This window comes from Convolutriloba macropyga, chromosome 5 (genome assembly GCF_964194025.1).
Source record: "Convolutriloba macropyga chromosome 5, txConMacr16.3, whole genome shotgun sequence".
In the NCBI taxonomy this organism is placed as follows: domain Eukaryota; kingdom Metazoa; phylum Xenacoelomorpha; order Acoela; family Convolutidae; genus Convolutriloba; species Convolutriloba macropyga.
In genome coordinates, this window is record NC_134472.1 from 35,762,223 (window position 1) to 35,780,597 (window position 18,375).

The 18,375-nt window shown below is 37.7% G+C and overlaps 1 protein-coding gene across 2 annotated transcripts in view; it reads right to left on the minus strand.

Annotated features, from left to right (window-relative positions):
* Positions 1-12,493: 12,493 nt before the first annotated feature.
* Positions 12,494-18,375, minus strand: part of LOC142339359 (choline transporter-like protein 1) — a 246,177-nt gene continuing 240,295 nt past the window's right edge. For both annotated transcript variants that reach the window (XM_075389359.1, XM_075389358.1), the window contains one exon: positions 12,494-13,905. In XM_075389359.1, coding sequence (XP_075245474.1) covers positions 13,894-13,905 — 12 coding nt within the window. In that variant the 3' untranslated portion in view covers positions 12,494-13,893. The remainder of the gene's footprint in view (positions 13,906-18,375) is intronic.

Sequence of the window (18,375 nt, forward strand, 5' to 3'; positions counted from 1 at the left end):
AAAGAAAACAGAGCGTTAAAATTCCCCAACCTAATATCCCGTGTTGAACGTTCAAAAACTGCAGTTGCAAAATGAAAATTTGACAAAAACTTTTAAACTAGAAACCAGAAAAGTAGACGCATACCCATTAATTAAGTTGATAATGAACTCAAAAAATTCTTCGAAGAAAAACACATAATAAAACTCACCAATTGCCCTGATCAATATTCTGTCTCCCCAATAGTGGTTACTGTCAAACTAGATCAGTCCATTAAATTTGCAATTGATTCAAAAGTTTTAAATTAAGCAAATCACAAAAAAAAATCAAATACCCATTATTGATACGCTCATTGAATCTATATCTCAACAAATTAGTGATCCCGCGTCACAAAACACCACTTATTTCTCTACACTAGATTTAAAGTACGCGTACAGCCAGCTAAACGTAGAACCAAACACAGTTAATCATTGCAATTTTAATATAATCAGCGGCGATTTGACAAGTACATACAGATTTCAAACTGGGTTTAACGGTCTAACAGACAAGCTGCCGGAATTTCAAAAAGCTACAGACTAAACCCTATTTGGTTTAAGAATACCTATTGTTTTCTTGATGACATCTTAATTGTTAGTAAAGGATCGGAGGAAGAACACAAACATTAAGTACTAAATTGCCTTAAACGTTTGGTTGAAGAAAATCTTAGGATTAATCTTCCAAAATGCCACTTTTCTATATTGGAAATTGTTTGGCTCGGCTATCATATTTCACAAACTGTTATTTTGCCCCTCGAGAGCAAAACTTCGGCAATCCTGACTCTCGAAGCACCGATGATATTAAAGAAACTTCAATCTTTTCTTGGTTTCTTAGGTACCTTTTATTGTTAAGCCTATTCCTAATCTTGCAAAAATTGGCCACCCATTACGTCGTTTGATGAAAACATCATCTAAATTTATCTGGACTGAAGTACATGAAAATTGTTTTTGTGAAATAAAGAATCGCATTGCGGACACCACTGAAAACTGTCAATACAAGCCCCAACTCGAAACACGCGTAAAGTGTGATGCACCTCGTTCTGGTGTAGGGGCAGCACTTGGACAGTTAACAGTCAATGGATGGCGTTTAGGTCTAGATTTTTAACTTCTTGTGAAGGCCGATACAGCGTTAACAATTTAAAACTTCTTGGGATAGTTTGGTCTATTGAATATTTCAAGATCTACACGTATGGAAAAAACGTAACCGTAAATACAGATCACAGAGCCCTTCTTTCCATATTGAAAGAAAATTGTTCCAATAAATCATATAATAGTCGTTTAACTCGCTGGATAGACAAAGTTTTACCTTTTCAATTTGATAAAGAACATATGCCAGAAGCAAAAATGGGATTAGTAGATTACCTTTCACGACATTCAAATCAAAAAGCTAAAAAAATTCCGCATACGATGAAGAATTTATTGTTGCAAAACTTGAACTCATTTTTGCATCTTCAAATTTGTTAAATGTAATTTCTAGTCAACCCACATCTCATTTACGTACTCTGTCACAAGTACATGAGCTCGCACCTCAAATCAAACCCAAAAAATGAACCTGCTATGAAGTCAATAAATACAATTAGTACAGTTAGCACTCGCTCACATACGCATAAATTTTCATCATCCCCGCGCCGCAAAATCCATATACAAATACCAGTTGTAAATCAAACAATTCAAAATAAGTATACCCCGCGCCGCAAATACCAATTTACACTCCAATCGCTATGCGGAATTCACCTCAATTCAAGCAATCTTTACAAAATAGGAATGAAAAGTATTTCACAGACGTGATACTCATTTCTTTAAGCTTAACTTCCCTCCAATTACGAGACATTCCGATAATATTTTCCAAAGTCACTATCCAAAAATAATTACGTGCTTTATCTGATTTCAACTCCATGAATATGATAAAAACCACAATTTCTTCTAAAGGCGAACCACTCGAGTCGGATTTAATGACTCCTCCCGCCGCGCGAATCCACCTTCAACTCCTCGACCTCCTCTCGCAGAGCGAATCCTCCTCCAGACCCAACTACCCCAATTTCCCCAACAATATCACCCGGCGTTAGCACACCTCTAACTCCTCGCCCTCATAACCCCTACAATTGATATCACAATCGGCAAAATATTTATTAAATCTCTAATCGCCTCACTCACTAGTAAAAACGCAATCCTTAAGGGGGTACGCGATTGAATACTAAATGACAACGAAGCGCGCCTCAAGAAACCAAACCCGTATATCCACTACTACTGGAAAGATTTACATGTCCGCTCTGGCTGCGTCTGTATAGACGAAAAATTAGCAATTCCCAATGGCCTGCGCGAAGCTCTGATAGACGATAATCACGCGAGCCACCCATGTACTTGGGGAATGATATGCATAGCCACGCACTGCTGGTGGCCATACATGAACCGCGAGCTCATTGTTAAATCAAAAAAAAGTAAACCTTGCACGGCAATTGGTACGAATCATAAATCTGTTATTCCCGATAAGCAATTTCAAACCCATATCCATGTGTTGAACCAAATCAGGAATTCAAATGGATTTTGAAGGAGCAATTTTTGGTCAAAAGGGGAATGAAATATATTTCTTAGCTGCAATCTTTCGATTCTTTAAACACTTACTGCATGTATCTATTACCTATGAAAAAGCCAAAAGTCCTAATGTATAAAACTTTTGGATATGTATATCAAAAATCACGGAATTCCTCGCTCTATTGGTTGGGATCAAGCAAAATGTGTTGTTGAAATCAAGCTCTGTAATACAAATAACATTGAAATTATTGAAACTCCTGTTAACGAGCATCGTGCTACTGGTCTGGAAAAAAGACTAATTCAAACGATTAAGAATAGACTGGCTTGTATCAAAGAAGGAAAATCGGCTAATAAATCATTCAATATAAAGCATGCAAAAAAGATCATTATTCACCAATTCCGAATATGTCAACAGAAAACAAAACAACAAAGACTTCGCCCTTCAAGGCGCATTTTGGTAGAAAACCTAATAACCTGCTGAGCGTAATCTACTAAACCTAAACCATCCAACTTCTCTTACGAGAATAATATAAACCATTATTTAGAAGAGGAAACTATTCTTCCTGAACACATCCTGCCAGATGACAAGTGAATCAATGGCTACAGGAGTGATATTGAGGTTGAGAAAGTTATGATCCGGGATACGAGAGACGTCAACGAACGCGAGAGGCAAAGCACAGGCAGGGAGACAAAGTTTCTTCATGCCAACCTGGAACATGCCAACAAATTCCTCTCACAGAACGAGCGGTTCAGGTGAAATTGGTTCTGTAAATACAGGGCAAAAGACGATCCAAGAGAAACCTCGAGGGACTCTACGAGGTACTAGCCCCAGGATCAAAAATTCTCAAAGTGAGCTCTACTACGTCCAACACCAAAGAACCTGGCAAAGCAATTGTGACCATGAGAAACAGTGACATTGCCAAATTTGGCACCTTACAGGAACGGCAGACCACGTAGAAAGTCTATGCCGATCGTACCAGCAGAAAACTCATCGAAAAACACATTCAGAGCCACATCAAGCAATTTATTCGAAAAATCAAGGGCGGAAAAAAATGAAACACCGCAGACGAGAGCCCGTTAGCCGAGTTTTTTCTTTGCGCGCTCAAACATTGCACGCGCGATGCAAGGGCGCAGTCCAAATGTACCAAACTTTTGAGCTCTGCGATATCAGCACAACCCCGACAAAGCCGACTTGCAGAGCGAATTGGTCCTATCACAACCTTCGGCCTCAACAGCTCTCCAACAAATAGTTCCACCAACCCATACGACGCAGAACAAACGTTCCTAAGATGGAAACCTTAGTAGTCCCTCATATTATGGTCTCAAAAATTCCTCGTCGGTTTTTACGATAGCAGCACCACCAAAACAACTATGCAGCGCGAATGACGTTGAGAACTTTCAACCTACATCCGTATTGGTGGTTGAAACAGTACCGACCATTGCATACCAGCTACCCGAGGAGGATAACTTTTCTTTAAAAATTGGAAAAGTATTGCGACCCGACCCACGAATTCGCCCTCCGGTCGATCAGCAGACCCCGACACTCCACGAAAATGTTCGATCGATGACAGTATATGAAGCGGAAAATCAGGAAAACTATGATTGAACTTTATAAATCAAACATTTATACTCATGAACTGATAAACTTCATATTATAATTTTATTACTAGTTATGATAACCAGTGCAAATATTGTTATTATTTATTAAACCGGTACCAAATAATAATTTGTAAAATTTAATGTTATTATAATCAAAGATAAAATTGTCCTACACGTCCAATTTTTCTTTTTTGCATCAAGGGGTATGTGATACCTGAGTAAGTACCCTCATCTTAATTATTTAGTGCAGTAAAAATTAAAACAATGTACTTGTTTACTTCATTTTAATTTGCCCTTCATTTCCTGTTATTTTTTTGGCGCAAATTTGCTGTCACGAGTTGCCTTTTATTCATTTACCTTTTGCTCCCCGCTTCGTGATAAGACATTCATTTGCTTCTCTTTCTTCTCGATCTCGCGCCGCAAGTTCAGCAATAAAATTAAGTTGTGATTTCGCACCGTGAAATCCAATTCGCAAAGTAATACACTCGCGCTCCGAAAAAGCATAAACAAAATAAACTGAGTACGACAAACTCTTATAAGTGCTCCACCACGGACAACACAACCAGAATTGATAAATTATTCTAATACACCACAATTTTCCGTTCAACCAGTTAATGTTGCTAACATAAACAAAACACATAGATCAGAATTGCCACAAACAAAACACAGTGTCTCATACTCTCACAAGCTCATTGAAAACACTCAATAAATATAGCCAATTCATCACCGTCTTTTCAAAGCTAACTACCACTCAGTTTCCCCACCTATAACAACTTTCAGCTCAAATTCTCCAACTCCTGATCCAGACCAAAACTCTCACCAATGTATTGGAAAACAAAAAGAACTTATCCTATTCTACTATTGAAACTCAACCCAATATTCGTAGTTCCCCATCCTGCTCTCAAAAGAGACCATAATAACGTCAACAAATATTTAAATGCGCTAAAGAAAGAATAACTAAGTCATATAAGATCCTAAAAGTACAGAAACAGAGAACACACGATTTACTTAAGCAATCGAAAATCACTACTTCAGTTGAGAATGTAGCGGAACAATACAAACTAACTTTCCAACCACAAGCCCTTAACCCGCCTATTTATCGAATAAAAAAAAACCCTCACCATTTATTAGCCGAGAGATACACTATAAATTTGAAAAACACAAAACACACAACAGAATATTTTTTCTTTTATAACCCTAACTCTGGACAAATCCTACAAATGTCCATGAGAAATTTAACCACAATCTTGATTAATTTCTTCTTTTCCTACCCATTACATGTAAGACGACTAATCACAATTGATAAAAGTAACATTTCAACTTCCCAATTAGGAATTCAAGATCTTATAGTAACTCACTATGACTGCTCTCCACAACATATCCCAAATATGCAGTATTATAAGCTCAATAAAATTGGCGAGTGTAAGATCAATTCAGCTGATTTTCAAATCCTATCTGCCCAATTTGCCATCTTCTCACAAATTCGAACACTTCAAGTACGCGCAAACACCATTTAAGCGAAACTTGATCACGATATTTGGTATGATAAGAATATGGAAAGACCTTGCTTTCCCACAGAAATTGATACTCGTAGAGAACTTGCAAGCATTGAACTCATAACCAAACGCCACTATCATCCACAGTTGATACCATTCGGTTTACTTAATGATCCACGTTGGCAAGCTAACATCGAATCCAAACAAAGCCACTTCCAACTGGGTCGCTACCGCCCTATTGCTTTTTAACACCAAAAATCTCGTAGAAGATCCACGGGATCACGATTGGATCCCAAACGCCACTGACAATGCCTGTGGATAACTGCCCAGGACAAGACTAAAAACACGACTATCATATCATCCAAACACTAGGATGCTCACTTCAAAAAGCTAACATCACGCTCAGTTTCGATATCAAATCTGAAAGGGTTTACTGTTGCAAAACACGCATAAAATGCAATATTAAAACGGGGTACTACCCTTCAAATCAAGCTTTTAAAGCAACAGTCATTTGGGAACCAAATCACCATTGTCGAGTTTTCAAAGTTGATAGATTAAACGCCCGAATGATGAAATTCCAAAAACAATATTATTTCGAAACACTCACAAAAAATGAAACTAACTCTGGACAACAACAATGCAGATATGTACAGCTCTCAAGACCATCTTTATAATAAGTTTGCACTCCCTCGTTTTGAAGTACTCACAAAATTCATTTACAAATGCATTGAGGATCGGCCTTATTACGCCACATAATTTCAAGACATTTTTATACAGCGTAAGTAAGCTTTTAATTTCCTCACAGTCAAAGCCTCGGAGGAGTTTAAGGATGTCCAACTGATAATCCCTAACATTGCACATTCAGTCACACCTTACACTAAAGCAAACATTAGGAATGGATATGTGATCCCCCAAGAATCACAGGTCTATAGAAAATCGGAAAAAGATAATCTTTTCCGAAAAGAAAATTGGTTCGGTGCTGTACAACACAACGTACAGAGCGAAACTAAACTTGATTTCATTATCAGCCGCGTATTTCTTGCAGTGGACCGCGCGAGTCTTTCCATTAAAAAAATGCGATCTTTATCGCAATTGGAAACAGACTCCTACAAATGTCCATGAGAAATTTAACCATATTCTTAATTAATTTACTCTTTTCCTACCCATTACCTGTAAGACGACCAATCACAATTGATAAACGTAACATTTCAACTTCCCTATTAGGAATTCAAGATCTTATAGTAACTCACTATGACTGCTCTCCACAACATATCCCAAATATGCAGTATTATAAGCTCAATAAAATTGGCGAGTGTAAGATCAATTCAGCTGATTTTCAAATTCTATCTGCCCAATTTGCCATCTTCTCACAAATTCGAACACTTCAAGTACGCGCATACACCATTTAAGCGAAACTTGATCAGGATATTTGGTATGATAAGAACATGGAAAGACCTTTCTTTCCCACAGAAATTGACACTCGTAGAGAACTTGCAAGCATTGAACTCATAACCAAACGCCACTATCACCCACAGTTGATACCATTCGGTTTACTTAATGATCCACGTTGGCAAGCTAACATCGAAGCCAAACAAAGCCACTTCCAACTGGGTCGCTACCGGCCTATTGCTTTTTAACACAGAAATCTCCTAGATGATCCACGGGATCACGATTGGATCCCAACCGCCACTGACAATGCCTGGGGATAACTGCCCAGGACAAGACCAAAAACACGACTATCGTATCATCCAAACACTAGGATGCTCACTTCCAAAAGCTAACATCACGCTCAGTTTCGATATCAAATCTGAAAGGGTTTACTGTTGCAAAACACGCATAAAATGCAATATTGAAACGGGGTACTACCCTTCAAATCAAGCTTTTAAAGCAACAGTCATTTGGGAACCAAATCACCATTGTCGAGTTTTCAAAGTTGGTAGATTAAACGCCCGAATGATGAAATTCCAAAAACAATATTATTTCGAAACACTCACAAAAAATGAAACTAACTCTGGACAACAACAATGCAGATATGTACAGCTCTCAAGACCATCTTTATAATAAGTTTGCACTCCCTCGTTTTGAAGTACTCACAAAATCCATTTACAAATGCATTGAGAATCGGCCTTATTACGCCACATATTTTCAAGACATTTTTATACAGCGTAAGTAAGATTTTAATTTCCTCACAGTCAAAGCCTCGGAGGAGTTTAAGGATGTCCAACTGATAATCCCTAACAATGCACATTCTGTCACACCTTACACTAAAGCAAACATTAGGAATGGATATGTGATCCCCCAAGAATCACAGGTCTATAGAAAATCGGAAAAAGATAATCTTTTCCGAAAAGAAAATTGGTTCGGTGCTGTACAACCCAACGTACAGAGCGAAACTAAACTTGATTTCATTATCAGCCGCGTATTTCTTGCAGTGGACCGCGCGAGTCTTTCCATGAAAAAAATTCTGCGATCTTGATCGCAATTGGAAACAGACTCCTTTACGTTTTAACACAAAAATTCCATTTGTTGGATCTAAAATCACAGGATAGCGACATATTCGCAACACTGAATAGTTCAAAGGTTATTTCCATTTTTCAATGTAAAACCGTCTCCTTATCATTTTATGTGTTTGAGAATCAATGTTTAGAATGTATACTTATGTACTATCAGAACAAACTCCATTTTGTAGATCAAGTAATACGTAAAGAATTACCTTGGTCTATTAAAATACCAAGTAAAACTAACAACTTCAATAAAAATCTCAATAGACGCGGATGGCGGTGAGTCATACCTCTTCACACCTTACCCAATTAAAGCGAGAAATCACGTTTAAAAATTTACGCACGATGAAATGAAAGTCACTTCAACCACGCCCTTTATACTACACAACAACTTGGCATATATAGCCAGAGATTGAACTAGCTGTATATATAAAATGAATTTTAATAAAAGTTAATAATAATTAGTATACGCCGCCGCAGAGAAATTTGCAGTTGCAGAAGCTGTTAATTTTGCAGAACTTAAATAACAAGCATAATTACAAGCACAATTTTCACAATAACAATGTAAATACACAAAATGTTTCGAGAAACTATTTAATAACGTAAGAGAACTTACACTTCGCGGCTCGATTGGCGCGACCTTTTCAGCGGCAACTAATTAAGAGAATCCCCCATCAGAATCTTTGGCTACCCATGGTACTTTTCAAAAAGAAATAGCCATAATTAGGACAGTGTTTATTTTTCTACTTTTTTTTGGACTATTTCGTAGCGCCTTTAACGCATATAATCTAAAATCACTTTTAGAACATAATATCACATTAGCTAAAATTCTCTTCTCTGAGTTCTTGGTGTATTCTCACAAAATATTTTTCCACGTCTTACAGACATTCTTCTCACTATAAACCACCATCCGCAAAGAAAAGACGAAAACACTCTGTCGATAGTAACACTCCACACTCACAGAATGAATTGAATTTATTACACAGAAATTATGAAAACTTCCATACGAAACTCTCCTCCCCTGTACGCAGTAACTCGAACAAACAGAGCTTCAACTCTACTCACGTCAATTTATGAATGCTATGAATTACCAGTAGAATCACAACCTAAACCAGATTTAAACATTTTTATTTAAACCTATTAAACGTAAAATTTCACGAGCTATTCCAATATCTAAAGACTCTTTTGAGGATGAGCCTGACTAATAGAAGATCCCGCTGATGACACCACAAATGTCGACCCCAGCTCTCATGATGGAGGCTCACCGACCCTCCAAATGTCGACCCAACTGCATAAGATCTCGTAATGCTGGATGTCGACATTCTTCCTTCGGCGTTGATCCCCTTGGTACTGTCTCCTCCAGTACCTCAACCGGTTTCAAAAATGCAAACAACGGTCCTCTTCACAATGTCTCACGCCTCTCCACAGCCACAGTCTGTGGATTCAGCTAATTATTCGCGGGTGAACCCACTGCCTTCACCCGCCACTCCTTCCTCATTGGTCGAACTGCCCTTACTTATCGGGAGCAAAGTAAGCTCACCGACTGCAACTGTAGGACCGATCAGTTCGTAACAAGAACTGCTCCTACAGGGGCAGCAACCTCTGCCACAGCATCCGCAATCATTCCAAGCTGCGCTACAGCCACCTCAATCGCTGCCAAAGCCACCACTACAACCTCCACGCAGCTTCTCCTGGACCGACGAGGTTGCAGCTGAAGAACAATTCAGCCGCTCAACAACCGAAACAGTTGTCCCGAATTGGACCTACTCCGGGACAAAACGTGGCCCCCATTCCCGTTTACGGCCTCTCGTCTACCCTAATCCTGTGATACCCACACCTAAATCACAGCCCGCAAGCATCCAAAAATCGAGATAAGGAGTGCTCACAGTCCCTCCAATTCGACCTAACCGTCCTACATAAGCTTCTTCCAAACGATCGGCCAACTTCGACCGACAACTACCCCTGCACTGACGCTACACCCTGCTCGGTTTTTAGTCAGTCCACCAAAAGCCCCACAGCCCTCGTCATCCAAACAGCAAGCAAATCCATTTGCTCCCACAGAAAGCACCTTCCACAGACCACCTGGGCCGATCTTCAAATTCCAACAATTCACAAATTCTCTAGGCATCAACACAGAGCACGGTGTTCATGTCTCAGAGAGGATTATTTAAATTTCAACGCCATCTCACCACGCGTTGAAACTAACGGCCAGTTCGTGCTTTCTTTGACAATTGGAGAAGGAATACGGAGGAGCGACGTGACAAGGATCTTCCTCTAGTGTCTCCAATTTCCTATTAGTCCCTGCTTCACAAAGATTTTGGCACTCGTCCAAAGACTTCGCTCTGGCTGACCGAGAGAGCGACTATTTGAACACGATGTTCACAAGAGATGTCGCCCCAAATCGTGTATCAAAAATACGACGTCTTTTACCTTCATTTCGCAAAGTCAATCGGACAAAGATGCTCCAAACGATCCATCTCTTTGTCCAGCACCACTTTCATAGGACAAACCATTTGATGCCTAAACACTCACGTTTACAGTCTGCTAGCACAAAGCTTACTTCGCTCTTTTTATCTGAATTACAGTTATGTCATCAAACCCAATTACTGTGAGGGCACCGTACGCAACTTTGAACCTGTAAAAAACTATTCGCCACTGTTTTCGCCACTCTACGCGAAAACATCGCCCAATACTTGTTCCTATTGAAAACCTCCAGTGCCTAGTTCTTTTATTCTTTTTTCTGGGCGGAGCTTACTTGGAAGGCATTAAAGTTGAAAAAGTTAAAGGGATCAAGTAGCTCACACAGTAGCTAAAAGGTGGATTTCCATCAGAAGGTAAGCAGGTATATCCGGTCGGAACAAACCTTGTACCAGATGGATATCAACAGAAATCTCCTTTTACAAACCGACAGAAACTACGACAAGCGATCTTCCAACTGAGAGCAAATCCTCACTACAGGACAGTGAGAGAGTAGGGTACCCTTTACCAGAACTGACGTAACTGGCCAGCCCACCCTGTAATGGTCAAACCCACTGGCTCCACACTCGCAAAAAATGAAGGCTTTTCACTGACGAAACTAGTCAATATTTGACTGTCAGGGACTTCAGACGACGGCAAAAGTCACAAACTCCACTACATTACGAGGATGGCACGTCCAATGTATTTCTGCTACAACTCACAAATCCGGTTCAAAAACTCTTAACCCCCGATGGATAAAGCAGTAGAGATACTGGATGTACACCTCCAACCAATCAGACTGAGAAGGCACTATTCTCTTTTAAATAGCACTAACTGTAGTCAGTCTATTAGAGTAGTTGCCCGATGTGTATACCTCTGACTCCGGTGTCAACTATATTTTACATCGTTATAATTGAAGTTTATCTCCAGTGTTTTATAGAGTCTGTTAGTCTGAGAGATATAGGTAAGCTTGCTTCGCGCGCAGAAATATGTAGCCTTAAGTCTTTATACCTTAAGGCTGTAAAAGGAGCCCACCTTGTGTCTGCCTTAGTTCTCTTGTTGTCCTTCTTTTTTCACAGGTCACTGTTTTTTAATGAAAAATTAAACTGAAATTCATAGAAATTGCTGGAATTCTCAACTACAGCAATTCTTCAGTTAGTAAACTCTTTGTTAGCTAATTGTGACTTTTTAATCTGTTTTGCTCATCCGGATGTTTTAAATCTGTTCTTGTCTTCAAACTGATTCCAGAAGTATTTCTGACAGTCTTTCACATTAGGTTGCTGGGGTAACAGTGAGGTGGTGGGGGGGGGGGGGGGGGTGGGTGCAACGGTGGGGGGTCTTCAATCTTTAAGAACCGCCCTTCGCGCCATCAGTATGTCTCTAAAATAGTTTCTGTGAATCGCATACTTGGAGACTATTTAACTGAAGGGCTCTTAGAGCAGTTAGTGCCCACTGGTCGCTACCTGTTTATCCCGTTTTTAGGACGAAAAAATCGGTCAAGCAAAAAATTGCACAAAAAAAGACCGAGAGTACTAAAATAGTTGCTACAAACTTCGTTTCAGAGCAGTTAATCAAAACTGCGTTCAAAAAAAGTCTTGTTTCTTTTTTGATAAAATTGCGTTTTGCAGTAAATAATTTCAATATTTTTAAGAGTAAAAAAGATAGCTGACCTGAAAAATTAGTGCAAAGCTTTGGTTATTTTGATAGCACCAATAAACATGGAGAGAACTAAGAAAGGTTTACGTTGCAACATTCTTTAGTTTCAGGTACCATTCCAACTTCGATTTCTCTCTCCTTAACTCTGAAACCTCTCGAACTAATAAATTGCGTTCAAAAATTGCAAAAATCAACTTCAAAAAACTATGCTTTTGAACGCGTCCTCTATTCTGAGAAAACTAATGAAATTAAATTGAATTTTATTTTAGGTAATGGGAACACTAATCACTCTGAGTAACTCTAGATAATTGTAAGAAACATTTACAGGCAGAAAAAGCAATAGCAAAATCTGACCAAGCAATAGAAAATAGAGAAAGCAACTTTGACCGAAATTTTGACAAAAAAAACCTTCACCTTTGAAAAAAATTATAATGCCAAAACTGATTAACTGTAGCATCATGCACCTCGTTTTCCACTATTTCAGACAGACAAAAAGGATTCAACTTAATGACGCACAATAGAACTTGCTCTCAAACGACAAATTATTTACAATTTAACGTAGCATACGATTGGATAATTGGACCATTTAGGTATCAAATTTCAGCTTTAAAGTCCATTAGATTTGAGCCCAAAACCCCTTGAGGCATTATTACGTGTGATAATTGCCAAATCGTTGGATTCAAACTATTTTTTGACAGTCCTTTGATGAAAAATTGAGCACAGGTGTTCCTATGTTAACTCACGCATGAACGTCTACCATGCACCGAAAATCAATTAGATCAAAAAAGAAAATCGGAAAAAGGTAAGAGGATGTGAACAACTACTTTTGTTTGAGAGCAAATACTTTCAACAAGCTGTTAGAATCGCCGGTAATTTTTACAAGAAAGCGACAACTTTTTTACTCTGATTACAAAATGGATCTATTCAATAATCACATACGCATTTTAGTAGCAGCAATGGATTGAAAAAAATAGAAATGAATCAATTCTAATGATTTGGTAGAATTTAAGCTGCATAGAATCACTGGAGTATATATGGGGACATCGAATTTGTAGTTAAATCGTCACAACATGAAATAGATGATATCTGATAACCTGAGCTCAAATTTATTCCATAGATCGTGAAACACAACATTGAAACTATCATTAATTGAAAAGAGATTTAACAATCCATGTACACATGTCTGATTGTCAGTTGTTTTGTTGTAAAAGAATGACATGGTTCTAAGTGCATATATGTATCACGATAAATGAATAATCACATAGGAAATTTAGCACTTGTCCTACAGAATCGGTTACACAAGCTAAGGGAAAAGAAATATGTCAAATTAGCAACAAAGGACTAACTTATCACACTTCGACACACATTCTCTTGTACATAATTGGAGGCAAAAATGAAATGAAACCCACTGTACAAAATTTAACTAGAAAAAGTTTTCGCAATATCTAAAAAGTTTTGAAGCAGTTTGACATAATGAGTTTCCGCTTCCGCAGTAGTAACTACCCTTGCTAGACAGCATTCATGCGAGAAAAGACAGATCATGCCTGTGGGAAGAAAACCCTCAAGCTCCCCAACAGCTTCCAGATAGTTGTATTTGTTCGCGACCCACTCATACTGTCCCACTTCTACCAGATGAAGACTTAAACAGTCTCCTGAAGCATGTGAAAATTGAAAAACAGGATTAGCAATGTTTATATAAAAGGACCCCAGGCCCAGCTCCGAAGGAAATAAAAAATGTTCAATTAATGACAAATGTATAAAATAGTTTTGAAAAAATCTGCATCTTCCGAGAAATTAAGCCAAAATATACATTTCTGAAACAGCCAAAATTTACGAAAAAACTAACAAAGAGATCTGAAGTGATAGTGAAGTCAAATGTATGTAACAAAAAATCTTGACGACGAACTAAAAAACATAGGCGCATGTAAACTTTAACCCCTATTAACGAGAAAAATTTCAGAAATAATATCATTGAAAGAAGCAACAATTACGAAGTTATTCACAGAAACCATACAATTTTACTAAAGGCCAAAATTTAAAGCCGGAAATTAGCCGCCGTTGATTCCCATAATCAAGATTGGGATTGAAAGAATAGAAAAATCTAATAAAAAAATAATTCTGGTACACAATTTTAAAGTGCGAACTATTTTGACGTCATTTTGGAGCTGAATAAACTCCTGTGTCGTCGACACAAGGGCTAGTATGAATACCAATAAGCATTAGAGATGATGACTAAGAACAAAGTTCGAGTAACGGGCATCTTTATGGGCTTTATGGGTTTATCCCGTTTCTATTTCTGATTTCGATTTTTGATACTGACTCTGTTCATTTTGGATTTCTTTGACCAGCAACAGCTGTCTAAAATTGTTTTTAGCAGAATGAGAGCAGATTGAAACTAGCCTAAAGAAGTAAAAAAGATTTCACGCAAAATGTTGAACAAGCTGTGAACTAACGTAAAGCGCTAAAACTTTAGTAAGACAGGTAAAAAACATAGCAGGACAGGTCCTGGCGTACAATTCAAAGAATTTCCATTGACTAAACAAATACTAGACGTAACACGGACTATGGGTGAAATGGAAAACTCTTTCTTAAAAAATCAGATCCAAAAAACAAAAAAAAAACAGAAAATCAAAGTCAAAGTGCCGCGTGTGAACAAAAAATCACTAACGAGAGTTTGGTTCAAACAAAAACCTGTCCTAGAAAAAACTATGAATGGATTGGGAAAACCATTTAGAAAAAAAGTCAATCCAAAAAATTGAAAAAACAGTAAACATGAAAGTCTAATTGCCGCATGTGAACAAAGAAACCACTAGGGAGACAGCGAAATTTTAAGACCGTTTTCTCACTCTACTTTAAACTTCGAGAGAAAAATTTCACGCCGCAAAACCACTCGCTTTTTGGCTCCACTTACTGTTTGGGCGTGACCAAAGTCACTACTCCAAATTGACTTCAAAAATCATTAAAATGTGTGAACATATCTTAAAAAAAGACAGTGGCCCCAATACAATTCAAATTCTTTGAATTGCAAAAAAGCAGCGTTACAATAGTCTGCTGAGAAGCTGAGGGCAGCTATTATTAAGAATTATGAAATAACTAGCCAAAAACGTTCGAATTACGACAAAACTTTTTGGAAAACCCTTTGAAATGGACAAAAAAAAATTTATCAAAGACAAAAAACAGATAAAACCAGAAAAAGATAAAAAAAAAATCAAAGAAAAAATGAAAACAGGATCTCAAAAGGGCTGGGTTAATAAAACTGAAGAGTAAGGTAACAACTCATTATAGACAGTTTGAGAAAACAAACTAAGCCAGAAAATAGAGTTTCATGAACATATTGTAAAAAAGAGGAAGGAATCACAAAACTTAATTACAAAACATTAGATGTTCGTTATAATTACTTAGCCTTTATCAAGTCAAAATTCAGTGAAAACTAAATTGAAAAATGACATTAAAATATCATATGACTATTATAAAAAACAAAATATTACAACAAAATTGGCACATTTTGACAAAGAACTGCCGTAAACGGTTTTGTATATGTACAAAACAATTTAAAAAAAACACCTTGGGTTAAAACTGCTATGCCTGATTGAATAAAAGTCCTTTGCAATATACACTCACTTCAAATAAATCAGTTGAAAGATCCAATAAAACAGAAACTATTAAAAAGAGCAGAAGTTAGCTGCCAAATTAGAGGGTAGAGACAATACTGCAGCTTCGATCGAGAACTATTTCGTCAGTAAACTTTTTGAACATTATTTTGAAATAACCGGAAAACTAACAAAGCAGAAGTAACTGATAACGTATCTGATAGAAAATTTCGCGCCAGCTGAGGCTCGGAAACGGCATTGTCAAGAGACCACAAAAACGGTTAGTTTTCATTCGTTAAACGAATACCAATTGACAAAAAAACAATCATAAAAAATTGCATACGGGGAAAGACGAAAAAGGGGAAGGAAACGATCAAAAAAATTAAAACACAGCCGCGAAATAGACTGGCATGCCGAAAAATACAGATATAATGAGATAAGAGTTGTAAAAGTTTTTAAAAGTGCAAAAACTTTTTTATTGAGGGAGGTCAGTCACGCATGATCAAAACAAGGGTCACATAATTCAGAGGGGTATATCCCAAAGAATTTCTGTGAGAAATTTAACGATTTAGTTTACGTAAAAGCAAATCAAGGATGAAAAAGGTAGTAAAAGTTAAACAAGAGAATGTTATAGAACTACTGTGAAACGAAAAAAGACCGTCCGACGACGAAACAAAAAGTAAATAGCACTGCAAAATAGCTACGCCCAGCTTACAGTTCTGAAAACAATAATCAAGACAAAACTTTTGAACTAAATGCTAAAATGTTACTCGGTCATCATTTCGAGAAACTATTATTAATTCTTCTGCTACAATTGACAAACATTTTTAACAACCAAATAACAATAACCTGTAAAAAAAATTTAAAATGTATTATTTTCTGGAGTGAAAGTGCCCTGTCGAGTTGTCAGTGGCAACTCGTATTAGCAAAACCTGTGAAAAAAGCTCTCAACTAAAAATTCAACAAAACTAAAGCTGGATGCACAAAATCAAACAAAGTCAAAAATCAGATTAAAAAAGTAGAAAAGCTTGCTTAAAAACTCTTAAACTATGTTTAACAAACAACTCAAAATTAAAATTAATTAAACCGAAAGGCGAACAAAACAGAAATTGAAATAATTGGAAACAAATTGAAAGAATTAGCAGTTTACTCTAAGGATATTTGATACCGTAATGCCCCGTCTTGAAACATTAAGTCCAAATGCCCTGGCTTTATTGGTTTATGTATATTGGTTAATTTCAAAAAGCAATTGACAAAACAATGATAGGTCAAATACAGTTTCCTAGACGACATTATTACGATATCCGGAGAGGCGATCCAAAAACGTAAAGAATAGGTCTTCAAATGCCGAGAAAGAGTGGAGCAAAAAACTCGCAACATATGACATAAGTCAACATGGTATAAATCCATCAGTCAGCAAGACAAAAGCAATACAAAGCTTGAAGCCCCCAACAGCAAAACAACTAAAATCGTTCCTAGATAATGTAACCCATTTCACGATGCTCTTACCCACCTCGCAAGACAATGCAGGGTCTTCAGGGACTTCTTAAAGAAAGAATAAAAAAACACACGGGATCCCCCGCATCAAACATCCTCTGATATAATTAAAAAAAACGCAAAGAATATCACGGAGAACACACACTATGATACTACCAGAAAAACTAGAGTCCGCACCGACTAGGTGAAGTAGTGGAACAAGAGACAAACAAAGGGTGTGAAACCATAGCATAAAGCATAGCCATCTCGTTTTTAAATAAAAAAAATATGAACTAGAACAACTAGGTGTGGTGTGAGCCCTCGAGCACTTCAAACACCACCATTGAAGTCATTTCTTCACAGTACAAACAGATCATACGCAATCTTATCCATCTAAAAAGAACGATCTACAAAGGTCGACTCAAACGCTGGTGCGATAGGCTAATCCTTTCCAGTTGCAAATTGAACACATACACGGCTCGAAGACAGGACTTCAAGATTACATTTCACTTAATCCACAAGGCAAAGCAAAACCAACTAGCGCACAAGACGAGGAATTCGTTATCTCAAATTGCAACTATAATCAAACTATTAATGCCACGCGGAAGACAACGCAAATTAAACACAATGAAATCGTCCAATGCTTCCAGATCAAATAATCGAACAACTCTAATCAAGCGGCCGCGAGGCCGACCGATAAGAATCCCGCAACCGTCGAGCGATTCCACAGCCAAAAGCAAAGTTCACAAAATCCCAGAAAGATTTCAACAATACAGCCAACAAAACATTACAGCTTACGCAGCGAGAAAAGAACAAAAGCGAAAAAAACCGCTTTACGTATGATGACGTAAGAATAGTCACAAATCACAACAATTGCAAAAATCAGTTGCCAAATTCCATGCTTATTATAGAGCCGCTACTGAATAAAGACATCAAATTCCAAAAGAAATGAGCACTCCGGTTACACCAACAAAACGTTGATTTTCGCTATCAACCTACCTGAGCCCGTCAAAAAGGGATGTAAACCCAAAGCAACCGGACCCTACCGAGACAAAC